Source organism: Vipera ursinii (genome assembly GCF_947247035.1).
Source record: "Vipera ursinii genome assembly, chromosome: 2".
NCBI classification, from domain to species: Eukaryota; Metazoa; Chordata; class Lepidosauria; order Squamata; family Viperidae; genus Vipera; species Vipera ursinii.
Window position 1 is genome coordinate 274,949,216 of NC_139513.1, and position 27,897 is coordinate 274,977,112.

General features: G+C 38.4%; 1 protein-coding gene across 3 annotated transcripts; it reads left to right on the top strand.

The window, feature by feature from the left end:
• Nucleotides 1-189: 189 nt before the first annotated feature.
• On the top strand, nucleotides 190-27,134 carry LOC310636733 (complement component C9-like; the record flags this gene model as incomplete). Of its 3 annotated transcripts, XR_014491774.1 has the most annotated exons (13): nucleotides 190-266; nucleotides 1,099-1,192; nucleotides 1,488-1,635; nucleotides 2,780-2,927; nucleotides 5,066-5,204; nucleotides 6,513-6,725; nucleotides 12,484-12,724; nucleotides 16,404-16,529; nucleotides 19,971-20,152; nucleotides 21,180-21,408; nucleotides 22,362-22,536; nucleotides 26,183-26,213; nucleotides 26,623-27,134. XR_014491774.1 is itself a non-coding variant. In XM_083356818.1 (12 exons), 11 exons carry the CDS (start codon nucleotides 190-192, stop codon nucleotides 22,514-22,516), a joined length of 1,752 nt encoding a protein of 583 aa, XP_083212944.1. In that variant the 3' UTR covers nucleotides 22,517-22,536; nucleotides 26,183-27,134. The 3 variants fall into 3 exon arrangements, 2 of the variants coding, with proteins under 2 accessions (XP_083212944.1, XP_083212945.1); XM_083356818.1 differs by having other exon boundaries at nucleotides 26,183-27,134; XM_083356819.1 differs by lacking the exon at nucleotides 26,183-26,213 and having other exon boundaries at nucleotides 26,623-26,637.
• Between the last annotated feature and the right edge of the window lie 763 nt (nucleotides 27,135-27,897).

Below are 27,897 nucleotides of genomic sequence, written 5' to 3' on the forward strand. Positions count from 1 at the left end.
TATCTAATATACACATACACAAAGAGACTTAACAAATTGCATATATGAACAAGGAAGTCAAGGAGATTTCTTGGAAATCACCATGAAATTTGACCTTCACCTTTTGTTTATTGCCCTATTAATATTAAACAAAGATGAACAGTATAAAAGACTTGAATCTGCATCTTATTTTTTATTAGAGCTGCCACCATGTCTTCTTCTTTGCTTCTTATAGGAGTTCTCTGCATTTTAGGAGCAAATGGTTTTGCCTCTGCAGGGAAAGCAAGGTGAGTTCATTTTATGGAATAGAAATTACATTTGGTAGCATTCATGGCCAATCTTTTCCAAAGTTCCTGGTACCATTTTTAATTTCTGGAAGGTAGAAAGTAAGAGAAAACCTGCTTCCTACCATTTTCTAAATGCTTTGATTAACTCTAAGTGATATTAGCAATCTGATTAATTTTGAACAATATGTCAGCCCTATTGAGTATAATAGAATTCATGTCCATGCGAAAAATATAAAATAAAACTGTCAGATTATTTTATTAGTATCATGGTACTAAAATGTTCATGGTAAATGTTGAACAGTAAATACAAAAGACATTATTTAGCAACCACACAAGACAATATATGCACCCCTCTGATCTCAGATCATCACTGATTTTTCCTATATCAGTGGTACAGAGAAAATTCCTGAGAATTCTTTAAAATGCAAATGTACAAACCCATCAAGTTATATATTTAAGCTTCTTTGTATTAAATCATATTATACCAGATACAATCTTTCTTGCTTGAATTCTGCTTTAAAACAAGCAAAGAAGCTTACACATTGAAACTGCAAATCAGTTGCAAGGCTCAAACCCTTTTTCCTATGGTTGTGGAGTTTTCAGGTGCATATTGCAATAGCGTGCATCTTGAAATTGCATGGTCCAGAGCAAATATTGTCATGCAAACTTTTTCTGTGAAAGCTACAAAAAGACAGCTTTGCATCTCTATTAAACAAAGTTGCATTGTTCATATATTTCCTTGCAGTATACAAATACTATATATACAAATAGGAACTTATGATGTATTAAACCAGAAACATTTCAAATTACTTTAAAATGATTTTATTTTAAGGTTGAAACGGGTACCTAATGCTCCAGTGCCCATTGACTGCTTGCTGACTACTTGGAGTGGTTGGGGGGCATGTAGTCCATGCTCAAAAGAAAGAGTAAGTGGCATTTCCATAATTTAGCTTTCATTAAAGGGATTTCATAAAGAAGATTTATTTGTAAAGTATGGGTTCCTTGGTGAATGATTAGTTTCAAGTAGTAAAAGAAAAAAGGTTTCTTGTTTGGAATAACTGGGTTATCCACTAATCCTAGCATGTTAAATCTGAAAGGATTAATTAAAAGGCAAATGGAGGGCTTTTGGGGCCAGCCTTATTTCTCCCAGCCATTCATTCCCGCCACAGCTGGCCAATTCTGAGCCTTTTTAAAATTTTGTTTTTAATATCTCCCATAAAGTACCGCTCAAGGAGTATTCTGAAGTTTGGACAGTTTGGAGGAAAGCCGTGCACAGCATCCCTGAGTGACAGAGAACCCTGTGAGACAAAACGTCTGTGTCCAGATGAGAGAGGTCATTGTGGGAATCAAGAGTTTGAATGTGAAAATGGTAGGTATGGAGACTCTGACATACCGGTAATTTCTCTGCTGTCATCACTGACTAAAGCAGTCTGATGATAAGATGAAGATTTAAAGCCAGATCCCAATGATCTAAAACCAGGGCTTTTTTTCTCATAGAACGCTCAGAATGGAGTTCCGGCACCTTTTTTGGATGGAACCTTGTAGGGTAGGCAAGGCGGGTTGTATGACATGTGTGAGTTCCGGCACCTTTTTCTTTTACAAAAAAAAAAACACTGTCTAAAACTCTAGGACAGTGGGCTTCTTTGCAAGGACAGCCTCCAGGATATGTTTCCAAATGGGAAAAATTGCACACTGGCTGATACGTTCTTGTTTGCTTTCTAAACTGCAAAAAGAGCGGTATGGCTGTGGAGACTTTGACGACATTTCTCTACTGCCATTCTTGTCCAGCAAAGAGAACCTCCAGGATGATTTTCCAGAGGGCAAAAATGGCAGAGTAGTTTGATGTGTTTTTGTTTGCTTTTTAAAGAAGCCTTCTCCCATCACACTTTTTTTTTCTAAGCAAACATCCATAGTATAGTATCATGATGAACATTGTGTGTTCTAATGTTATTTTCACAAGAACATTTTCCTTATGCATGCATTTTTATAAGCCATGTTTTGAGGGGAGAACCATAGAGAACCATAGAGAAACGTTAAATGTCAGAGTATTATGATGTTTCCCAATAAAAAAAACTGAAGAAGATCTTGTTCAGTTTTAGTATATTTTGATCACAAGCATATTTTAATTGCACTATTATATGATGATGATGATTGTTTTATTTCACCAAATGAAACCTTTTTAATGTTTTATAATACTGGTTCAGAAAAAACAGGTTAAGTTAAATTTGCCCTGAAATGCAAACCAAAAAGCCTCAATAAGTTTTTTTTGACAGTGCGGTGATATATAAATGCATATTATATCATTCAAACAAATATTGTACTATTTTTCCCCCAAGGGAAATTAAATCAATCAGACATTCTGATATAAATGACAGTTTGTTTTATTTAGGCTGAAAATTTGGGTAATTGAAGCCCAGTACGTCCAAAGGGCACCATTTGGGAAATTTTTTGAAGCTATTCTGCATATCCAATTATCTATAATTATAATGTTTTATTTTTTGTTCCACACTAAGGATATTGTCTAAAGAATAGGTTGATATGTAACACAGAAGATGACTGTGGTGATTTTTCTGATGAAGATGGTTGTGATGAAACCAAACGCCCACCCTGTCGGGATCGTGACATTGAGGTATCAGAATTGGGAAGAACAGCTGGCCAAGGGTGAGTTTTAGAAAATTAGAAGAATATGAATTTTTAGTTATTTTTATATATTGCATTAATATATGCTCCCATATTATAACAAACTCTGGGCATCTCCCTATCAGAAATTGAACCATATTGAAACTATTAAACCCAAATCCATAAAAAAAAAACCAAACACCAGGTCAAGCTTCTGAAGTGCAGAATTGCATGTTGTGCTCTCTGCTAAGTCTGGATTCAAAATGGCTTCCAAGAATGCAAAGCTTCTACAGTTCTATACGACTTTTTATTAACACACACACACACACACACACACACATACTAAAAAACTAATTTGATTTTTAAAAAGCTACCTGAAATTTTCAAGGGTGGCTTATAATACCAGTAGTGTTAAAATAATGAAAAATGGTCTTCCTGCAAAACAAAGTACCACCTTTCAGTGCCATCTTAATTTCCTATAACGCCCCTGAACACCAGATGAGTCTTTGGAGCATTTACTTGGAGCATTTGTATGGCTACCTAACTGATATGGTAATGACTTCAGGTGGTATTCATAAAACCAAAGAAAATCCAAATGACAGTTAAAATCAACAATATCAACAAAATTAAAAGTCACCAGAACATTAACATACAATCAAGACCCATTGTACACACTTCATCTCTCAATTGGGGAGCTTTGCATCTTGAAATGTTCCTTGATTTTGCTCTGGCATGTTATGAATCTTCTGCTAAGCATCACTAAGTGTTTATGTCAAGGAGAAGACATTTCTATGATGTGAACATTTTTTTAAAAAAAGAACATCAAAATAAAGACCAGCCGGTTTGTAGTGCCATGGATTTTTTTATCAATCCCTTGCTGCTAATGAATCTACCATTCTGCTTTCTGGTCCTATGTTTGGACACCATGAAGATTAAAGTTCTTCATTATTTTTTAGCTGCTTCTATGTTGGGGAGAACAGACCTGTCCATCAGAGATTAGAATTTACTGTCTGCTAACCTTGGCATCTTGTGGATGTTACAAAGCCAGCTTTATTTCTTCTGTTTTGCATGCCAGCTTAGAACAAATTGATCAAGCCTAGATCTTAACAGAAATCTAAATACGAAGTGCACTAAATCAGAGTTCCCTAAAGTTTCCAGCTTTGCAAGCCAGCTTGGGGTGGGTGGGAGAGGGGATGGCAAATGGAGCTCGTGTGCATATGCTCACCCACTGCTCACGCAGGTGAGGAAAATGTGTGCACGCTAGCTGGCAATTTTCGTGGCCCAGTTGCAATCCTCTCATAACCCACTAATGAGCCATGGCCCACAGGTTGGGGACCCCTGGACTAAATTCTTTTCTAACTAAATGAAAACCTGTTACAAATTATCCTGGTCTGCTTGAGAAAGGGGCTTCAGATTAACCCAGTGTAGCCCTTTAATGAATCCATGTGGTAATGTGGATTGTGATCCTTGAAACAGTGTGATCTTATGAGTTCCAGAAAGCATACATTCCCTGTTGTGACACTTGCCCTCTGGAGCGACATCCCCCTCTGACCTTTGAACAGGTCACTATAATGATACTCAGAAAATCATTAAATACTTGGTTGTTTTCCCAGGCTGTGGAAAAGGGTCATTGTGGAGTCCTCACTAGTTTGGCTTTTTACTGGTCTTTATTGGCCAACTATGATTCTTTTATAAATTTTGTTTGTGTTACTTGTAAGCCATCCAGAGTCATTGAAAAGGATATCTTGACAGCCAAGTTAAATGATTACTAAATAAAACCTACCAGACAGTAAGTGTTTAATATTTAAGGTGCAAAAATATTTTTTGTTTGGTGAGAGCCAGTCTGGTTCAAAGGTTAACTAGGAGACTGACTTCTAGTTCCACCATAGGCAAGAAAGCTGGCTAAGTAACTTTGGGCTGGTGTCCATGGTGCCAGGCTGAGACAATAAGCTGGTCTATCAGTTCCTGTTGCAACCAATGGAACAACACTTTAAAAAAAAAAAAAGCAGACCTTGCACTTGGAGGAAAATTCTAGGAAGAAAAAAAAATATCTTTAGTATTTTTTGTATATTACTGACTAGTGTTTGTGGTTCCCGCTTGTTATTTCTGATAATATATAAAGCATTATATATGAAATGGTTGTTTGTTAATAACATAACTTTTCCTTCCTTTACTTGAAGTGTGAATATGCTGGGAATGAAACCGGCTCAGAAAGCACTTTACAACGAGTTCTACAATGGCATCTGTGACAGAGTCCGTGATGGAAACACAGCCACTTATTACCGCAAGCCATGGAATGTGGCTGTCCTCAATTATGACGTAAGCTTCAAAAGCAGAGTGTTGTTTTGCATCAAAAAGTAAAATCCACTTTGGCTCAGCCTCAACTTCTAAAATGTCAAGGGTACGCCCATATAATTTTCTTGGCAACATTATATAAATGTTTTGCCATTGCCTTAGATATTTTTTAAATTGCCTTATATAGCTTACACCCCTGGAATTTCCGGTCTCCCATTCAGATAGTCCTTAGTTCTGGTCCTGCTTTGCTTTTTGAGATTAGCCAAGATCAATCAGGTTCGTATGTTGCAGCCGCAAACAAACAGGCAAAAACAAAATGCAATGCTGTATAGATTTTTTTTTTGGGGGGGGGGGGAACCAGATCAATAGCAAGGTCCCCTTGTTCATATTTGCTAATTCAGATGTCTCATCACAGTGCTGACTACATGCATTGGGACTGGAACACTAGGAATTTCCCATCAGCTGTAACGCCTATATGGCTGAAGGGCATGAGTTATAAATATTTTGTTAAATGTTAATTATGTTAATATTTAACATAAATATGTTAACACCATAGAGATAAAAAACATGCTGGAAAGATACAATTAGTGTTCTGTGTATAGGTGTTTTGATTTGTATATAATAATAAAAGCAAGCAGGTTAGTTCTTTAACAAAAATATGGAATTTTATCTCTCTTCAGACATTCACCTGCAGACACAAAGGATCACCACGCTACCAGATTTTGTTATGGTTTAGTCAGAAATCTGAAGTTGAAATAACCCCACATTGGCCTTAGCCTCCCTTTATCAGTCTGTGTAGTATAGGAGAGACCAATCCACCACATACTTTTCACCCCTCACAAGTTTTGACGATTTTGATGGCCACAGATATACAGTTCAGGCTATGCAGAGCAATCTGGAGGTCCTCTAACTTTGAAATTGGGATGGCAGGATAGGATGATCTCGAAGTGATCATCTAAAAGATATTCCAGGGGTGGAAGGAGATGTGTCCATCCCAACAGCTCCTGGCATCTATGCTGAAAGTTCATTGGTTATAGATCCACCACTGAACACAGCCTTTTCCCCTTCTCGTGGTCTATTATAGAAGAACCCCTCATTTCCTCACAAATTGGGATTGGTCGCTTACACTTAGGAAACTAACAGGGAAGGATTTTAAAAGAGGGAAGCATCCCACACCATTCACCAATGGTGCTAAAGCAAAACCTGGTTAACTAATTTCTTGTCTGAACTAAGCATGTCATGAGTTATCACGGTGTCATCCTAACCTAAGTGTTGTCCATCATTACCTAACTGTTACTCAGCCATTTAACTGTATATTTTCTGCCTTTCAAGACAAGAGGAGACAAAAAATTTACAAGTGAATTCTACAGCGACCAAGGAACAACAATGAAAAAAATAGTCAGTACAAAATCACAATCTCTTGATGTGAGCTTGTCTCTTCAACTGAAATCGACTTTGCTCCCTGCATCTGGTGGTGTTGAGGGAGGTGTAAATTTTGCCAAATCATCCAGTCTGAGTGACTTCTTAGAGAAAACCAAAGGAAAGGTAAGTTGTTAAAAATAATCATAGACGATAGGGCCTATCAGAGAAAGTATTTAAAAAAGAAACACCTGTTTGAATATGGCTAAAGAAATAGAATAATTTTGGATATGAATTTGATTTTAAGAGGGAAGAGCCCCTCAGGTAACACAGTACTTTCTTTTCCTTCTTTCTTTTTATTTTATTTCTTGATATGAGTAATATAAAAGAGTTCAAATGGTTTATATAAAGGAAAGGTTTTAGATATTTAAAGGTGATTGACTTTAAGAAAATTACAATGGATTAAAAATGTTTTGAATAAGACTTAAAAGACTAGAGGACTAGATTTATTAAATGGAACATTTAAAGATTAAATATATTTTTAATTATGGTAAAAAAGAACAAAATATTTTTAGAAATAAATATGTATTATCTTATAGGAATTAGGGATTTTAGGTAGCATACTATCTTTTTATTTATTTTTTATTCTTACTTTTTTTCGTCTTATTTATTCCTTAAGAAAGGTAAAAGTATTGGGTTAGCTGACATGAGAAAAAATAGACTGTAATTAACTTTGAGAAAATCTTAACCAGTAAGAATGTTTTGAACATTGTGGGAAAAACAAATGTAAACAAGAACAAATGTAAACAAGAACTGTAAACAGGATCTATGATGAGACAACCAGAATGACTAGATAGAAAAGGAATATTATATTGATGTGATTATTATCTGTAGAAGTATTAGAAAACTTTTATACTCAATCGTCATTCACTAAAATAACAAGAATTGTATTAACTTAAGGTTGGTAAAAGAGAACACTATGGAAAAAAGAGGAAATCAAGTAAAGTTATTATGTGGATTACAGATTATAGAAATCAACTGTTACTGAATTTTTTCTTAAATGTAAACCCAGACAACACACTGTTTACTGAATATTAAGATGATTATGTTAAAAATTAATAAAACTTATTTTTTAAAAAAATCATAGGTAAATATGCATTACTTTAGGGCAACCAAAACTCAAATGGCAAAGGGAGCAGTGAGCTGTTGGTTGCATTCATATTGAATTGGGTTATTGAAATACTGAAAGGCTATATTTGTACATCCTTAATGTTAACCTTCCCCTTCATGGATTACTGCCTTGTCATGGCGAAGGGGCTTGTGTAATTCAGTGAAGCTAGGAGCTATGCCGTGCAGGGCCACCCAAGACGGACAGGTCATAGCAGAGAGTTCTGACAAAACGTGATCCACTGGAGAGGAAAATGGCAACCCACTCCAGTATCTTTGCCATTAAAACCCTAGGGACAGTTGTTGTTGTTGTTAGTTGCGAAGTCATGTCCGACCCATCGTGACCCCCATGGACAATGTTCCTCCAGGCCTTCCTGTCCTCTACCATCTTCTGGAGTCCATCTAAGCTCACACCTACTGCTTCAGTGACTCCATCCAGCCACCTCATTCTCTGTCGTCCCCTTCTTCTATTGCCCTCAATCTTTCCCACCATGAGGCTCTTCTCCAGTGAGTCCTTCCTTCTCATTAGGTGGCCAAAGTATTTGAGTTTTAGCTTCAGGATCTGGCCTTCTAAAGAGCAGTCAGGGTTGATCTCCTCTAGGACTGACCGGTTTGATCGCCTTGCAGTCCAAGGAACTCGCAGGAGTCTTCTCCAGCACCATAGTTCAAAGGCTTCAATTCTTTGGCGCTCAGCCTTTCTTATGGTCCAGCTTTCACTGCCATACATTGCAACTGGGAAGACCATAGCCTTGACTATACGCACTTTTGTTGACAGGGTGATGTCTCTGCTTTTTAGTGTGCTGTCTAGATTTGCCATGGCTTTCCTCCCAAGGAGCAAGCGTCTTTTAATTTCTTGGCTACAGTCCCCATCTGCAGTGATCTTGGAGCCCAGGAAAATAAAATCTGTCACTACCTCCATTTCTTCCCCATCTATGTGCCAGGAATTGAGAGGGCCAGATGCCATGATCTTGGTTTTCTTAATGTTTAGTTTCAACCCAAGTTTTGCACTCTCCTTCTTCACCCGCAATAAGAGGCTCTTTAGTTCTTCTTCACTTTCTGCCATTAGAGTGGTATCATCTGCATATCTTAGGTTGTTGATGTTTCTTCCGGCAATCTTAATTCCAACTTTTGATTCATCTAGCCTTGCCTTTCTCATGATGTGCTCTGCATATAAGTTAAATAGGCAAGGCGACAATATACAGCCTTGCCGGACTCCTTTCCCAATTTTGAACCAATCAGTGGTTCCGTGTCCAGTTCTCACTGTTGCTTCTTGGCCTGCATATAGGTTTCTCAAGAGACAAATAAGATGGTCTGGTATGCCCATCTCTTTAAGGACTTGCCAGAGTTTGTTATGTTCCACACAATCAAAGGCTTTAGCATAGTCAATGAAGCAGAAGTAGATGTTTTTCTGGAACTCTCTAGCTTTCTCCATGATCCAGTGTATGTTAGCAATTTGATTTCTAGTTCCTCTGCCTCTTCGAAATCCTGCCTGTACTTCTGGTAGTTCTCGATCCACATACTGCTGGAGTCTAGCTTGTAGAATTTTAAGCATAACTTTACTAGCATGAGAAATGAGTGCAATGGTGCGATAGTTTGAACATTCTTTGGCACTGCCTTTCTTTGGAATTGGAATGTAAACTGATCTTTTCCAATCCTGTGGCCACTGTTGAGTTTTCCAAATTTGCTGGCAAATTGAGTGTAGCACTTTTACTGCATCGTCTTTTAAGATTTTGAATAGCTCAGCTGGATTACTGTCACCTCCACTAGCTTTGTTGTTGCTCAGCTTTTCTAAGGCCCACTTCACTTCACATTCTAGGATGTCTGGCTCGAGGTCAGTGACCACCTCATTGTGATTATCAGGGATGTTAAGCTCGTTCTTGTATAGTTCTTCTGTGTAATTTTGCCACCTCTTCTTAATCTCTTCTGCCTCTGTTAGGTCCCTGCCATTTTGGTCCTTTATCATGCCCATTTTTGCATGAAACGTTCCTTTCATCTCTCCAATTTTCTTGAAAAGATCTCTGGTCCTCCCTATTCTATTGTTTTCTTTTATTTCTTTGCATTGTTCATTTAAGAAGGCATTCTTATCTCTTTTAGCTATTCTTTGGAATTTTGCATTTAATTGGGCATATCTTTCTTTTTCTCCTTTGCCTTTCGCTTCCCTCCTTTCCTCAGCTATTTGCAAAGCTTCCTCAGACAGACATTTTGCTTTCTTGCATTTCTTTTTCTTTGGGATGGTTTTGGTTGCTACCTGTTGTACAATGTTGCGAACCTCTGTCCATAGTTCTTCAGGCACTCTGTCTATCAGATCTAATTCCTTAAATCTATTTGTCACCTCTACTGTATAGTCAATAGGGATATGATTTAATTCATACCTGACTGGCCTAGCGCTTTTCCCTACTTTCTTTAATTTAAGCCTAAACTTTGCAACAAGAAGCTCATGGTCTGAGCCACAGTCAGCTCCTGGTCTTGTTTTTACTGACTGTATAGAGCTCCTCCATCTTTGGCTGCAGAGCATATAGTCAATCTGATTTCTGTGTTGTCCTTCTGGTGATGTCCATGTGTAAAGCCGTCTCTTGGGTTGTTGGAAAAGAGTGTTTGCTATGACCATCGTATTCTCTTGACAAAATTCTATCAGCCTGTGCCCTGCTTCATTTTGTACTCCAAGGCCAAATTTGCCTGTTATTCCAGTTGTCTTTTGGCTTCCTACTTTAGCATTCCAATCCCCCATGATGATAAGGACATCATTTTTGGGTGTTAGTTCTATAAGGTGCTGTAGGGCTTCATAGAACCGGTTAATTTCATCCTCTTCAGCACTGGTGGTTGGGGCATAGACTTGGACTACTGTGATATTGAATGGTTTGCCTTGGATTCGAACTGAGATCATTCTGTCATTTTGAGGATTGTATCCCAGTATTGCTTTTCCTACTCTTTTATTGACTATGAAGGCTACTCCATTTCTTCTGAGGGATTCTTGCCCGCAGTAGTATACCTGATGGTCATCTGAATTAAATTCACCCATTCCTGTCCATTGTAGTTCGCTGATACCTAAGATGTCAATGTTTAGTCTTGTCATCTCTTGTTTGACCACGTCCAGCTTTCCTTGATTCATGGATCTTACATTCCAGGTTCCTATGGAGAAAAAATCTTTACAGCATCGGACTTTCCTTTCACCACCAGACATATCCACAGCTGAGCGTCCTTTCGGCTTTGGCCCAGTCGCTTCATTCTTTCTGGCGCTACTAGTAGCCCTCTGCTCTTTGCTCTTCCAGTACCAAAAGGCAAAACTACATGACTACTGGGGAAGTACAGGCAGGATTTCGAAGAGGCAGAGGAACTAGAGATCAAATTGCCAACATACGCTGGATCATGGAGAAAGCTAGGGAGTTTCAGAAAAACATCTACTTCTGCTTCATTGACTATGCTAAAGCTTTTGATTGTGTGGATCACAACAAACTGTGGCAAGTTCTTAAAGAGATGGGAGTACCAGACCATCTTATTTGTCTCTTCAGAAACATATATGCGGGTCAAGAAGCAACAGTGAGAACTGGACACGGAACCACTGATTGGTTCAAAATTGGGAAAGGAGTCTGGCAAGGATGTATACTGTCACCCTGCCTATTTAACTTATATGCAGAGCACATCATGAGCCATTTCCTTCTGTAACATTTCTCTTAATTCTTCCTCTCTTTTTCTCAACCTCTATTGTTGGGTTAGACTGGCAGTATGTCTCCCATTGCAGGGCTTTACTGCACCTATATCCAAGGTTAGATCAAGGGAATACTCTACCAGAATTGGTTAGCAGCTAGTTCAGTTCATCAGCTCACATGATGGAACACCTGAACTTCAAGACTAGACTTGAGCTTCTCCTCCCCTTTTTCTCTTTCTATTTGCTGACTCACATCAGCACAACAGCAACTATACAAAGCTATTAAAAACCATATGACATCTCAGTGGTGGCTTTCTCTCCTTTGGGAAGTAACCATGATTTTCAAATGCTTATTTACTTCGGGATTTTCAGAATAATAGCTGTTGCTAGACACCAAATTCTTGAATGTTAATTCTAGTTAATTACAAGCTTTATTTTATTTTATGGGCTTCTTGAATGATTCTTTAGTTCATTACTTTATTAATAAAGGATAGCAATACGTAATTCCATAATGTTTCCTGGACCACTCCATGGTAAAACTGTGTGTTTTGTCTGGAAAAAAACACTTTCTCTTTCCAGGACCCAGTATCTCCAGTAAAGATGGTCATGGGCATAAGAACTGGACATCATGCTTAGAGAATCACTGTCATGGGTGAGGGACAACCATTAGAACGGCCATTTGAAATTCCTAAAAGTTAGAAATACAGCATCAAGCAGGATTGTGATTTCCATAAATTTTGCACATTCCGATTTGCACATGCCTATAACTCCTAATTTCTTAGTGATTTGGGTGTAAGATACATGCCTTAAATAACCAGCTACAGAGTGGTATAGAAAAGGGAGGATGCCCAGAATCATTTGCTGAACGTACAGATTATTAAACTGAATTATCTTGAGGACTTCCTGTTTTTCAAATTTATCTAAATCTGACTCTATGGAAGAGATGGAAGAGTTACACCTCCCATGTTTGCACATGCCCACTGTATGGGCAAGAATTATCTACAGATTCTTGCATCTCCTGAGAACTGCCCATATAAAACAGTTTGCAGTAATTAGAAGACAATGTGAAATAATACCACAATCTTCTTCTCAATCTTAGATAACTTACATATTACTTTTTTCTTCTTACAGAGTTACGTCTATTTACATGTCAAATCTAATATACAACTGGGAACTTTCCAATTGCGAAAACGCAATTTGCGCTTGAGTGAGACATTCTTGGAAGATCTAAAGCTTTTGCCCAGTAGCTATGAGAAGGGAGAATATTTTACATTTCTGGAAACATATGGAACTCATTATGCACAGAGAGGAACCATTGGAGGAAAATATGAACTAATATATGTGTTGGATAACCGAACTATGACAACAAATAGTAAGGACATAATGAAAATAATCTCTTATAACCGAGAGTAAACTCTGGAATAATGGGAAAACTGTCAATCAGGGCATCTGATTTCTGACCATCAACATGTTTTCTTTAAAATTGGGTTCTTCAAAAATCTTAATTTGGGCTGCATCTTATGATGTTTATATTGAACTATATTGATTAGTTTTGTTGTTGATTTCTTGACTTCAGAGGCAAGCAATGGATTCCCTGTACAGGCAGTCCTCAACGTATGACCAGTTCCTTAGTGACTGTTCAAAGTTACAACAGACCCCTGAAAAGCTACATACAAACTGGTTTTGAAATTAAGTCTGCTGCAGTGCGTCTGTGAAAAAAGAAATTGAGTGTATTTGCCCTTAAGACAAATAGCAAGGACACTGCACTGAAGTGGAACACGGGATGCCTCAGGATGGGGGAGGCCTTGGGGGGGTCTCAGTATGGAGAAGCTAGAAAGGGTGCAAGGGAGCCTTACTGTAACTTGGCAAACTCCTCACACAACCCATTTTGTGAAGGCATAGTCAGGCTGAATCTCACACCTTGCTGGTGAGGTGATTAGAACCAGATCTCAGCACTATCTAAAATGGATCTTTTGTTAAGTCTGTGGTACATGTTTATCATATTTGTATAGCCACTCATCACACAAATGATTTTTAGGTTGCTTACAATAAAAACAATCATAAAATCCAAATGGTAAAAACTGTATTAAAAAAACATCAGAAATACTATTACTAACAAGAGTGGAGAGAATTGATGTTTAAAACAATTCAGCCATCTCATCAATTTACTATTGGCTTGAAATTTTCAGACTTTCTGATACAGCCATATCTTGAAGGATATCAAGGAATGGGCCAATCATACCTGGGAGGGGGGGTGATGTCCCACAGGAATGATGCTAAAAGGTCCACCTATTAGATCTTGCCAGATGAAACTCTTTTGCAGATGAGGCCCACAACATACCTCTTGTGCCACACCTGGCAGATATAAATGGGTGGAAGTGGTCCTTCAAATAACCTGACAATGACGGGCTTTAAAGATCAAAAACAGCACTTTGAATGGGACCCAGAAGCAAACTGATAATAAATGCAGCTTGTAGACCAGAGCTATAATGTGTATCCTTCTAAGGGCACAGATAACTGCATATACCACTGTATTTTGCACCAGCTGATGCGTCCAGATACTTTTCAGGTACAGCCCCATCTAGAATGCATTACAATAGTCCATTCGGTTAGTACCATGGAATAAGTGAGGCAAAGCCTCCCAATGAAAGAACAGATACAATCAACTCTCAAAATTAAGCTGTGCTCTAAGCAGAAATTGCAAATCTAGGAGGAGCCCCAAGTTGCTCATGTACGCTAGATTAATAGAAAGTCCTCTCCTATAAAAATGTGAATGGCTCTATTATCTCTTGACCCAGTCAATCAATAACCCAACCAAATCTCCTTATCAGACAATTGAGTTTGGACAGAATTACACTAACTTGGCAAAAAAATCACCATTTTTGGAAATAAATTTCCTGAGCCACCTCCAGGTAGTGTCCAGTGAACTTTGCTAAGAAAATACTGGCAAGATTCCATGCATTATCAAACAGCAATAGTTGTGGCCAGTTCTCAGGAGCTAATTGGTGTTTTAGAGATATGTCAGTTCTTGGTTCTGTTTGTACACAGGCAATATGGGTCAATTGATTGGGTAGAAGTAGTCCACAAAATGAATTGATTTGAAGGTAATTTGCCAATTAGTTATTTTTTTTAAATTCACTCTATTTGATGTTCGCAAAACACCATGACCTTCTGATTGTCCTTGTTAGCATGTTATCAGAAGAGGGCCTGTATGTAAGAATAATTCAGTGATACCAAATCAGCTCTTCCTTTGGGATAGTTTCAGGGGCAAACCAGTTTTCATATTAACTCCTCACAGTGAATTTTGTTTAGAGAGACCATAACAATTTAAAATGGAATCCTCCACTGAAATAACCTCCACAATCTAAGTATGTTATTCTATCCATTTCAATATATGACATTTATATGTAACTAACATTAGTTGGATCAACTATTATGAAAGGAAGGAAAAAATGAACCTCAGATATAGGGGGAGAAAATTAAGTGTAATGTATATAGTTTTTCTTCAGCAGAACAGTAACCAAATTATTTATCAAGTTAATATATACTGATAAATCAATATACCACTTCAAACATCAAGATTATTAGAAAATAAATTATGAAAAAGTAGACCATTTGGAGTGATGTTTTACAATAATCAAATAACTATTGTTGCTTAAATGTAAATACCCACTTACCCACCACCTATCTTTTGCAATTGTCTTTGCATCAGAGTGCTTATTAACCCACTATGATACTAAGCTTGAAAGGAATTTTATTTGCATTCAATAAATTCTTGACATTTTCTGAGCTAAGGATTCACCAGACTTTGAATATCTCTATAAGATAATGAGGAATGGTTCACTGCTTCTCAGAGGGAAAGTCCTTTACAGATGAATTCACATCTGCCCAATTCCAGGGATAAGCCAGACTGAAGCTGGTCCATGGCTTCTTAAGCATCTTTCCTACATGTATTGTTTGGGGTGGAAAAATGGATGCCCTGATGTCTCAGTCCTTGATCTGTGCCACATTGAGGCACACATATACATCAACCTTTCCCCAAAATGGTGCCTTAGAAATGTGATGGTCATAACTCTGAGTAAGTTGTGATCGCTCAGCGGTTAAAGATGCTGAGCTTGTCAGCTGGAAACCTGACAGATGGGTTCAAGACCTGAGCACCACATGCCAGGTTGAGTTCCTGTTACTTGCCCCAGCTCCTGCCAACCTGGCAATTCGAAAGCATGCAAATGCAAGTAGATAAATAGGTACAACTTCGGTGGGAAGGTACAGCATTCTGTGCACCTCGGCCACATGACCACAGAAGTGTCTTTGACCAACACTGGTTCCCTCAGTTAAGAAACTGAGATGAGCACTGCCCCCAGAGTCAGACATGCCTGAAAAAGGGAAACCTTTGTCTTTATAATTCTTAGAATTCTTATCCGGTATGGAAATTGTACTCTAAAATATCTGGACAGTATCAGATAGGCACAGGGGTTTTCAACTGGTGGTGCTCGCACCCCAACGGGCTGTCAGATGATATTCCAGGGGGTGCAAAAACTTGGGTTTAGAAGTTTCAAAATTATAGTGTATATGCATAACCAAGTATTACTTTTGTAAGGGGTGTGAGAATATATCAGAAGCATTCTAGGAGTGTGGGATATAGAAAAGGTTGGGGACCGCTGAGATAGGGGGAAAAATGGGGCAAATTACACATTAGAGATAGTCAATCTGCACTTCTGATTTGAGAACCCTTATATTTGAGGTTGGTTCAGATCTCTAGTATAAGCTACTTGTCTACCTGTTGCATGGGGCACGGAAGAAAGAGAGAAAGAGGTAACAAAAATAAAAAATAAAAGGAAGAGACACAAAGCAACATTTCTGTTTCTACTATTGGCTATGGTTGCACCCGTTGCTTGCTTCAACATTTCCCACTTGCCAACTCTTTCAATGGTTATAAAATAAGAGTTTCCAACTAAAAATGTTTTAATTAAAAGATATAAAACAACTGCAAAGCATTGGATATATGCTAATTACTTCCCACCTGTAATCATTTTTACTGATTGTATTTTCAGAGGTCACTACAAAAGATGTAACTGAATGCCTAGGCTTTAATTTAGATATTGGTGCCAATATAATGTTCATAGAAGCCAATACGAAGGTTAAACGTGAAAAATGTAAAAATGAAAAGTTGGAAAACAGTAAGTACCTCAGTTCCTGCATTTTTCTGACATTTTGATCCCTAAGTTTGCATTTTAATTGGTACGTTGTATCCCTCATTCTGGAGCTAAAATGTATTGTTGCAATATGTCAATTATGTACACTATAATCACATTAAGTAATGGGTAATACTAATATATATATTAATGCAAATCTAATTCACTAGCATGCCAATCACTAAATAAAGCTATGATATAGTAATGTTTATGTCATCTATTTGTGTGAATAGACTTTCATGAAAGTTAAAGTATATTAGACTTGCAAAAAGCAAGCAAAGAAGGCAGAAATTTTTGCTCAGGAAGATTTCAATTGATGCAGTCTATGGAAGTTGAAGGGACGCGGTGGCTCAGTGGGTTAGGATGCTGAGCTTGTCGATCAGAAGGTCGGCAGTTTGGCGGGTCGAATCCCGAGTGCCGCGTAACAGAGTGAGCGCCTGTTACTCATCCCAGCTTCTGCCAACCTAGCAGTTTGAAAGCACGTAAAAATGCAAGTAGAAAAATAGGGACCACTACGGTGGGAAGGTAACAGCATTCTGTGCGCCTTTGGCATCTAGTCATGCTGGCCACATGACCACGGAGACGTCCTCGGACAAGTGCTGGCTCTTTGGCTTTGAAACGGAGATGAGCACCAGCCCATAGAGTCAGAAATGACTAGCACGCATGTGCGGGGAACCTTTGCCTTTATGGAAGTTGACCAGAATGAAGAATGTGTCAAAGGGACAATAAGTTATATTTCTCTTGAAGTAATGAGGTAATGTTACTCTTGTGGAAGACCTCCCAAACATGTGAAATGTGCCAAGGTGGACTAGCCATGGTCAAGTCTCTTTCGAGGTATAATCACAGAAGAGTCTTGCAGTCTGTGGAATCCCTCATGCAGAACAACCTTCTATATGGGTTTCGTACTTCAAGAGTTATGAAATAAGTCTGCCCAACTAGATTTTGAATTGGGTAGGTGCACAAGGATGTGCTACTGGATAAGGAAAGTTTTCAATTTAAAATGTAAACAAGAATGGCAATTGTGCATTTGTTTTTAGGTGTTAGTCTCTGAAACAGAACAGTATTTAGAGATACATTCAGTGGTGGGATTCAGCTGGTTTGCACCACTTCACAGAACTGGTAGCTAATTTTTTGTTGCCCAGGCCCAGAATGGACTTCCAGAAGTGGCATCCACACAGAAAACCAGTTGTTCACATATCTGAATCCCATCACTGGATACATTCCAGTATCTGCCATTTACATAAAAAGAGTGGGGTTTCAGTCACACAACTGAAGCTGCCTTCTTGAATTTTCTCTCTCACATGCATACATATCCTCTCTCTGTGTGCATGTTTGTATTATTCAACAAAGGCAAATTTGACTTATTCCTCCCCCACATAATCTATTTCCACATGATCTATTTCTATTCTTCATTCTTAATATGTACTTGTGCATTTCAAGGTTTAGATTAACTATATACTGAAAAGTAAAATGTTCTTATCTATAGTTTTGTAATCCTTACCTATGCAGAGCACCCATCCACCTCCAACTTGGCCAGTGGGTTTTATATTTCCCATGCTATGTCTTAACTGCATTTGATTTCATTGATGTTGAAAAACTTTGTTATAATCCACCCAGAACACTTTGGTTTCAGAGATGATAAGAAAAATATAGCACACAATATGCTAGGGTTTTCTTTGAGCTTGAGTGCAACTCTTGTTGACTACATGAACATGTCATGATGTCTATGACAACAAACAAGGTTTGGGTTTTTTTTGTTATTGCTTTCTTCCAGAATTCTTTTTTTTAACTTTCCAAACTATCACATGACCCTGACATTTCCACATGGTCTCTTGATCAAATATTAATCATATCCAACTCCGCTTAGCTTTTTCATGAATAGCCAAGGTGAGCTAAGTACTGCCATATATTGTGGTAAGTAGATTAGAATAGTACAGAACAGATAGGAATGTTGACTCAAAACAAATCCAATAAAATAGAGGAGTGAGATTTGTTTATCTAAATAAACCAGGTTCACTCTTTTGGTCCATGGCTTAAAAGTTTCAGGTGAGGAAGAAATAATAAGATGCACATCATTATCTAACATCAATTATAACACTTAAATATTGGTAGAATTTGGTCTGGGTACCCATATTTTGTTTTGTTTTGTTCAGGCAACCATATGGATTAGTCCTGGCAAGGTTTTTTCAGATTTGGTTTATCATTGCCTCCTTCCCAGAGCTGACAGTGTGTGACTGGCTCATAGTTACCCAGGTAGCTTTGTGCCTAACAAGTTTTGAGCCTGCTGCCTTAACTACTATACTAAATTGGCTGTCCCAAACATTCAGTTGGTCCCCTGAAAATTAATTGTGTAGAACATAGTTTGGGTGCTTTATTCATAGTTTTAGCATGCTGCTTAGCCTTATTTTGCCATACTTGGCTTCTGCATTAATCTGGGCAGAATGGCTTCCTAACTAGCACATTGAGAATTATTTTAAAAGTGGTTCTTTCACAATCTATGGATGGTGTTCAGTGTTCTAAACAGAAGTGAACTGCACTCTCTTGCTGCAGTACAGGTAACATTAGCAACCATGAAGCCGGATTTGATTATCCAATCAGGTTAGATGTCATTGTGCATATGTCTGCTCTGTTGCAGGAATAACGTGTTGTTGAGTCTTGGTAATGGTAAATTCCTCTTGTGTGTGTGTATGTGGGGGGGAGGAATACAGATCGACTAGCCATAAAGGAGACCATGGTCCATTCATTCCTCAACAGCCAATCACTAAAATGACATTGATCACAGTTCTAGACAGGAACAGGGTGAGGGTGGCATCTCCATCTTAGAGGCCTTCAATTGATTAAGTAGAACTTGGCAGCAAATTGCCAAACTGGGACAATGTAATCTGAGGGCTTTTGTAGGCTCCTACAATAGGACTGTAGGTTTCATTTCCATGAGATGTGGGCTGCCTCAGAATAATAGTAAGGCTGGGTTGCAGACGGAATAAAGGCTACTGAAAGGATCTTTAGAAGCATAGGATCTGTATTTCTCTAGATCATGAAATAATTGAAGAGTGATCAACTAAGATGCCTATTCTAATACATTGCTTGGTCATTTAGGCATCATGGAATTCAAGCAGGAATCCCTGAATTATTCACTGAGGCACTGGGTCACCATACCACCTGAAAGATGACCCCAGCAAATCAGTTGCTACCAAGGAATATACAAGCTTGAACTTCCTCAATCTGGGCAAATATAGTTGGTAGAAACTTACAGTTACTCCATTTTCAACCATAGTAAACATCATTTCCTTTCTTCAAAATTATAGTGAAAAATAGCATTTTTTACTTTTAATCATATCATCTTCATTATGATCATCATTATCCAGGGAAGTTGTTCTGATAAGCCACTCTTCTTCTTTTTTCACCTCCTATTCTTCTCTCTTCCAGGTTCTCAGGATGACAAGAACGGAATTATCCAAGAGGTAGTCTCTTTAATTCAAGGTGGGACAACAGCCACTTTAACAAAGCTGAATGAATTGCTTTCTTCAAATGTCAAGGAAGTTGATGTAGAACAGTATGTTGAATGGGCTGCTACACTACCTCAAGCACCTACTGTGATCAGTCAAGAGGTGAGCGGGTTTTCTTCTATCAATGTTGGAGAGTTTTTTGAACAAAAGTGAACCTACAAATGAAAAAGTTTTCTTCTTTCTAGAAGAAATATTTAAAAGTTAAAAGATTTTCAGAATCACAGATTCTAGTCAAATACAGGTAATCCTCAAATTACAACAGTTCATTTAGTGAGCGTTCAAAGTTACAACTGCACTGAAAAAAATGACTTATTACTGTTTTTCACACTTGTGACCATGGCAGCATCCCATGGTCACATGATCAAAATTTGGACACTAGGTAACTGACTCATATTTATGATGGTTGCAGTATCCTGACTCCTGGGGTTAGGTTACTTTCTGAAACCTTCTGACCAACAAAGTCAATGGGGAAGCCAGATTCACTTACTAAATGTGTTACTAACCTAACAACTGCAGTGATCCACTTAATAAAGGTGGAAAGAAATGTTGTAAAATGGGGCTAAACTCACTTAACAAATGTCTCATTTAGCAACAGAAAATTTGGGCTCAATTGTGATCATAAGTCAAGGACTACCTGTAAATCTAAAACTGTCTTTGAATGAAATTTGAGTCTGGTGGTGAAGTGAACATTTCCATGAGGTTTTCTGGGGATGGTTTGCTGCCACTTTCTTCTAACTTTTTTTTTAACTTTACATTCTAATCAAAAGTCCTGTGAGTTCCTTCCTTCCTTCCTTCCTTCCTTCCTTCCTTCCTTCCTTCCTTCCTTCCTTCCTTCCTTCCTTCCTTCCTTCCTTCCTTTCCCTTTTCATTGGGGGTAGGCGGGCTCATGCAAGTCTATTGAAATCTCTGGTCCTCTAACTTTTCCCAGCCACCTTTATTGTTGTATGCAGCAGCAGCAGCAACAGGTCTGTAGTAAACAAATATTATAAAGTCTGCATCTTTAAGAATCAAATAATTTTTAAGAGGTGGGTATAACTATACAGAGCATGGATGTTCTCAGGATGCAGTGCTGTATTCTGCACAGAACTGAAAAAAGTGCCCACATACATGTGGTTAAATGTTTTTGCAGATGTCCCCAATTTCCGAACTTATCCCACTGAATATCCCAGACTTCCAAGTAAAGAAAGAAAATCTGAACAGAGCTGTAGAGGATTATATGGCTGAATACAGTGTATGCAAATGTAGGCCTTGTTTACATGGTGGGACAGCAATGCTGATAGAAGGAAAGTGTGAATGTGCCTGCACTCCATTTTACAAGGGAGAAGCCTGTGAAATACCTGCTTCAACTTTCATACCAGGTTAGAAGTCATTCAATGACTTACCATATATTTTAATGGCTCTCTTAGCTCTACTGTGTTATTTAAAAATATAAAAAACTTAAAATTGTAAGCAAATAAAATAAGAGGCTATTATATTAAATAAAATCCATAACCCAATGAGTGGCAGTCAAATCAAAGCCACCCATGACAATTCAGAAAATACTACCATTTATTCTTAACTGAGTAGAATTGCATCTATGAATATATGTTTATGCTGTAGAAGAGTTCAAATGTAATTAAAACAATGCTAGTGTCCATACTAGCATACCATACCATACTGAAGGGACGCGGTGGCTCAGTGGGTTAGGACGCTGAGCTTGTCAATCAGAAGGTCGGCAGTTTGGCGGGTTGAATCCCAAGTGCCGCGTAACAGAGTGAGCGTCTGTTACTCGTCCCAGCTTCTGCCAACCTAGCAGTTCAAAAACACATAAAAATGCAAGTAGAAAAATAGGGACCACTACGGTGGGAAGGTAACAACATTCCGTGTGCCTTTGGCATCTAGTCATGCTGGCCACATGACCACGGAGATGTCCTCGGACAAACGCTGGCTCTTCGGCTTTGAAACGGAGATGAGCACCGGCCCCTAGAGTCAGAAACAACTAGAATGCATGTGCGGGGGAACCTTTACCTTTACCTTTAGTGTCCATACAGAATACTTTTAATAAGAATGTATTTTCTCCCATAGATTTATTAAGTCCTCTTATTGTTTTTGACCAGGTTCATACATTTTACTAAAGTATGTACTGTTTAACCATTGTTTCATGGGAAAAATAAACTCTATTTGTTGATTTGGATTTATGCAATAAGTTAGCCCAAATAGCCAATATAATTAGGATATACTATGTGCCTGTGAGATTCTGAAGGTAGATGGAATTATTTCTGAAGTTCTAAATGTTCTGAAGTTAGACAAATGCTTTCTGATTCTGATCCAGCTGAAACAGCCATTCATGGGAGCTGGAGCTGCTGGTCTAGCTGGTCCACCTGTCAGCAAGGACGACGCCGGCGAACAAGAAAATGTGATAATCCTGCCCCTGGATTTAGGGGCAAGTCATGTCCTGGAGCAAATTTAGAACCAGGCTATTGTTAATTGCAGAAGAGTACTAACAGGTTTGTAGCTACTGTATATGTATAATGAATATGGTGGAATTGTAACATCAGACTTTAGGATTTTTTGGGTTTAACACTTCTGGAAATAGCTTATGCACTTCCTATGGAGAGATTAAACGAATGAAGGATTTGCTGGTTTAGTCAGAGAGAAGGGAGGGAAGTTCAAGACAACAAACATAATGTTCCTCCTCCAAGAGCCAACCCTGTGGGTTAGATTGGGCTGAGAGAGAATGACTGGCCAAAAGTCACTCATGGAACATGGAACATCTGTAGTCAAGGGTCAACTTGAACTGGACTTTCCTCAGTCCTTGTTCAACTCCTAAACTGAATGCTTTTCAACCTGGGCAAATTTAACTTGACTTCAACTCACAAATTCCTAGCCAGCATGGGAGTTGAAGCCCACACCTTTTACAGGGTTGAGAAGCACTGTACTAGACCACACTGGCTCTTTCATGATAGGCATTAATATAGAAAATTGCAGGATATTGAATAAAAAGGATCCTCTACCAGGTTCTATAGTCTATACCAGGTGTCTTCAAACTTGGCCCTTTTATGACTTGTGCAGTGGCGTAGCGTGGGGAGTGCAGGGGGGGCCGGCCACACCGGCCGCAACATCTGGGGGCGCGCGCTCACACTGAGCTGCTCAGGGAGCCCCAAGGGCTGCACAGAGTTGGCTTGGCGTGACAGCAACACCATATTAACACTAAAACCACGCGCGCTGCCCAGCGTGCAATCGTATCTGTAACAGCCGTTTTGTTCTCTTTCCCCTCTTCCAAACAATAACGAAACCACGCTAATACTACATTGTGTTAATAACAGGAATAATTACACCCCACCCCTTTGTCCCGAGAGACACGTGGTCTCGATTGTGGCTTGCAGTAGACTCGCGGCGGGGGGCTGCAGCACACCTCGTCATTTACCAGCCCTCGGAACTGTTTGGCGGAGTGTCCAGCACTGCTCGCCGTTTGTAATAAACAGGGGTCTTCAAACTTGGCCCTTTTATGACTTGTGGACTTCAGCTCCCAGAATTCCTCAGCCAGGCTGAGAGGAGCTGAAGTCCACAAGTCTCCTGGGAGCTGAAGTCCACAAGTCATAAAAGGGCCAAGCTTGAAGACCCCTGGTAATAATAAAGAATGAGGCCCGCAGACGGCGAGAAGGCTGAAAAGGGCGTCGCTCCTGGGTGTATCTTCTGCTCGGAATTGCGTCTCCCGAAGGCAAACTTAAATCTTCCTTGAGCTGGTTTTCGCTGCGCGCGGGCGCGCGCAAAAGAGAGAGAAAGAAAAAAAGAGATCTCCGAAGGGAACCGGGGAGGGGGAGGGGTGGCCTGGTGGAATGCGCCTTGTTCTAATTGTGGAATATAGGGCAAGGCTTCCGTCCCGCCCCGCCCCCCCCCAGCCTGAGCCTGCCTTGCGTGGCTGGTGGATCTCCTGCGGTAATTGCAGCAGAATCCCAAGCAGACATTTCTTCCTCTAGGGCAGCGTTTCCCAACCTTAGGAACTTGAAGATGCGTGGACTTCAACTCCCAGAATTCCCCAGCGATGCTGTTTGGGGAATTCTGGGAGTTGAAGTCCACGCATCTTCAAGTTCCTAAGGTTGGGAAACACTGCTCTAGGGAATGTGGCGGAGTTTTCTAACCTCGCAGGGAAGGGGTAAATCGGACCTCCTTTGTCTGCTTGGTGTGTTAGGACCAGTGGCATAGCGTGGGGGGTGCAGGGGGGGTCGGCTGCACTGGGCGCAACATCTGAGGGGGGCGCATTAGATGCATTTTACTTTAATTACATCAGTATTTTCATAACAAACAATACATGTGCTTAGGGGTTAAGGGTTTCTTTAACTAATCTAGTGGAAGAAACTCGAGTGCTAAAATCCATGGGTTAGGGGGCGCAAATTACTTGCCTTGCCCCGGGTGCTGACAACCCATGCTACGCCACTGGACTTGTGGACTTCAACTCCCAGAATTCCTCAGCCAGCCACGCTGGCTGAGGAATTCTGGGAGTTGAAGTCCACAAGTCACAAAAGGGCCAAGTTTGAAGACACCTGGTCTATACCCTGTAGTAGGCAATACTAGCAGAGTGAAATCCAGAGGTACTGTTTTACCCTTTTACCAGGTTCTACCCAGCCATTCTCTTTGGATTAAGGCATCCTTTGTATTCTTTTTTTTTCCTCCAGTGTGCCCTTTGTCTTTTCAAAGTAACATTCATTGTTTCAAAGAGAGCTAGGCGTCAATGTGCTTCTATATTTTTTTCACTTTTCATGAATTACAATTTTGGTTATAGTTGTGACAAAGTGTTTTCATTGATATTTGTTGTATATGTGGAAGTGTCCATTTGCACAAGTTTTCTTTCTTTCTGAAACTTCTTAGCTCTATAGCTATCATTATTATGGAAATGTATTTCCTAGGATTATTCTTAGTTGCTGTAATAAGGAGAGCAACAGCAGCACCAGTAGCATATCCTCAAGGTAACTTATTGTATAATAAGCCAAACCACAATTCATTAACGGGGCCAGCCCAGAAAGGTTTGATTAAAGAGAAAACACATGGCTCATTTTCTCAAAGCAGAAAGAATGGTGGGCTTAGTGTGACCCCCAATAAAACATTATTTGTTTGTAACAACATAGCTGAAAGTTCTCGCTTACACTCTTGATAAATCAAACTCAGAATGCAAGAGCAGCCTTAAAAGCATTCTCTTGCTGATATTAATATCCAAAGAGACTGTTAAGATCTGGATAGGATAAGCCTGTGGAGTCCTTGTGCTCTTTGAGCTTGGTTGTCTGCTTGGTTGTAAACATAATGTTACCTAGTTGGGTAACATAGAAGACATAAGAAGACAAAATAGAAGACAAAAAATATTTGACTAATAAAAAATCTAGGTGAAGAATTTATTTCTGTAGGTGCAAAAATATTAATTGAGTCATTTTACATATAAAAACTTAAAATCTTAAAACAAAATTATTAATATCAGATTACCATGGCAGGCTTGTTGCAGAAGAGGTGGAACTGAAGGAAATAAAATAAAATCAATAATAGTGGGACTTTATGTACTAAATGACAACTAAGTTAACTTTTTTAAGCATCTTATGGATCAGCTATTCAAGGACTCTTTACACATCACAGCAAGCACATATTATTGTTAATGGAGATTTAACCAAGCTGTGTGAAAATCAAAAAGGTACAAGCAAGCATGCCCCATGTCCTCAGTATTGTTCATTTTAGTTTTGGACAGAAATATTAACCAAGATGAAAAAATAATGGGTGTGAAAATCAAAAATGAAATTTATAAAATGAGAGCTCTTGCTGACAATTTAGTTATATTTTTAAAAGAACCCACAAGTGGTATTGATGAAGAAGTTAAGTGACTTTGGAGCTTTAATGGATTTCAAAATAAATAAAACAAGAAAATAAAAATTCTAGTTAAGAATATGAAGAATATGAATATTCAGGATTATGAAATCTTGATAAGTCAGGATGTTAAGATGGAAAAAAAGAATCAAATATTTTGGGGTGACACTGACAACTGCAAACTCTAATAATTTTGTGCCTGTTTTGAAAGATATTTAAAAAGATCTAAAAATTGCAATTATCTTTGTTGGGAAGAATCTCCATAATTAAAATGAATATTTTACCAATGATGTTCTTTTATTCCAGACATTATCAGTATTGATGATTGATGCTCCAGGTAAACAATGACAAAGAGATTTTTCTAAGTTTATATGGCAAGGAAAAAAACCAAGAATTAAATACAACTTGTTGCAAGATGCTAAAAAAAGAGAAGGTTTGGGTTTACTAGATTTAAAATTATATTTTTATGCTTATTGCTTTGTCTGGCTGTAAGACTGGATGATCATTAAAAATGAGAGGTTAATAGAACTGGGTAGCCTATCTATGGCATGACAAGCTTAAAATAAATGCCAACTTTAGGAATCATTTTGTTAAGTCTTCCATCCTATGAATTTGGAATAAATACAAAATGAGGCTCTCTCCTAAGATATCTGTTTGGGTGTCACCTCAGGAAGACTTTTTCAGAAAAGAAATTATGGTGAGACTAAAACCGTGGATTTATGGTGTAATAATATCTTTTACTCAAGGGCAACCAAACCTCAAGTCAAAAGAATTGAAGTCAGAAGGACATGTTTGTCACTTGCTCACATACTTACAACTGAAAGAAAGATGTAATTTAAACAAGAAAAGTTATGAATTTGAATCTATAAAAATGAATTTGAAATTGTACTGTGTGCTAATGACTAACATCTTATTGTCAAGGTTTAAAACAAGTTGTTGAAATTGAATCTGGAAAACAAATATATGAAATATTGCATGAATCAATGAGCAAAAAAATATGGGTATAATATAATCCTTGAGAACTGGGAAAATTTGGGTGCTTAGTCTTAAATTTACATTGAATTATAATTTGAAAGGAAACTTTTATAAAATGGTATCATTGGTATTTAAAGCCTGACAAATTGTCTAACATGTATAAAGACATTTCAAATGTATGTTTTAAATATTGTTGTAAATAAAGAACTTTTTATCATCTTTGGTATATCTGTGATAAAACAAAGAAGTATCGGGGCCAGATTTATACTTCAATTCAGAAGAATCTTCAAATGAGTATAAAATTGAAACCAGAGGCTTTTCTTTTAGCTAAAAGAAAAGCTTGAAAACAAAATGGAATTTTGCTATTATATATTGACTGCAACAAGAATTTTGTATGTGCCAAGATGGAAAGATACATCAATCCAGTGGTGGGATTCAAACATGTGAACAACTGGTTCTCTATGTGGATGCCACTTCCGGAAGTCCATTCTAGGCCTGGGCCAGAACTCAACAAAAATATTAGCTACCAGTTCTGCTGAACTTGTCTGAACTGGCTGAATCCCACCACTGCATCAAACTACCACAATGGAAGAATGCATGGAAAAAGTGATGGAATTGGCAGAGATGGCAAAATTAACTGTTTAATCATTGAAAAGAATATATCTAGTGTTGTTTCTACTTGGAGACCCCTTCTAGACTTTGTATTCTAAATAGGAAAAAAAATGTAATTCAGGTTTAGGATTTTGTTGATTAGATTAGTTTGCTGTTATAGAAATGTTTAGTTCTTACTAAATATGTAAAAGTAAAAAATGGAGGTTGCAATTCTTTTTTTTGTATTTTACTGTGCTGAAAAAAAGTTGGAGGTTGATGTTTTATATTCTCTTTCCCGCTGGTCCAATACTTCTCTTTCCTCATTTCTTCCTCTCCCATTTCCCTACTTCTTTGTTTTCATTTGTATTTTATATTATGATACTCTGAATAAAAAACTTTTAAAAAGTTAGAACTTCTATCCAAGTTTTGATCAGTGTGCAATTGTTACTAGTTCA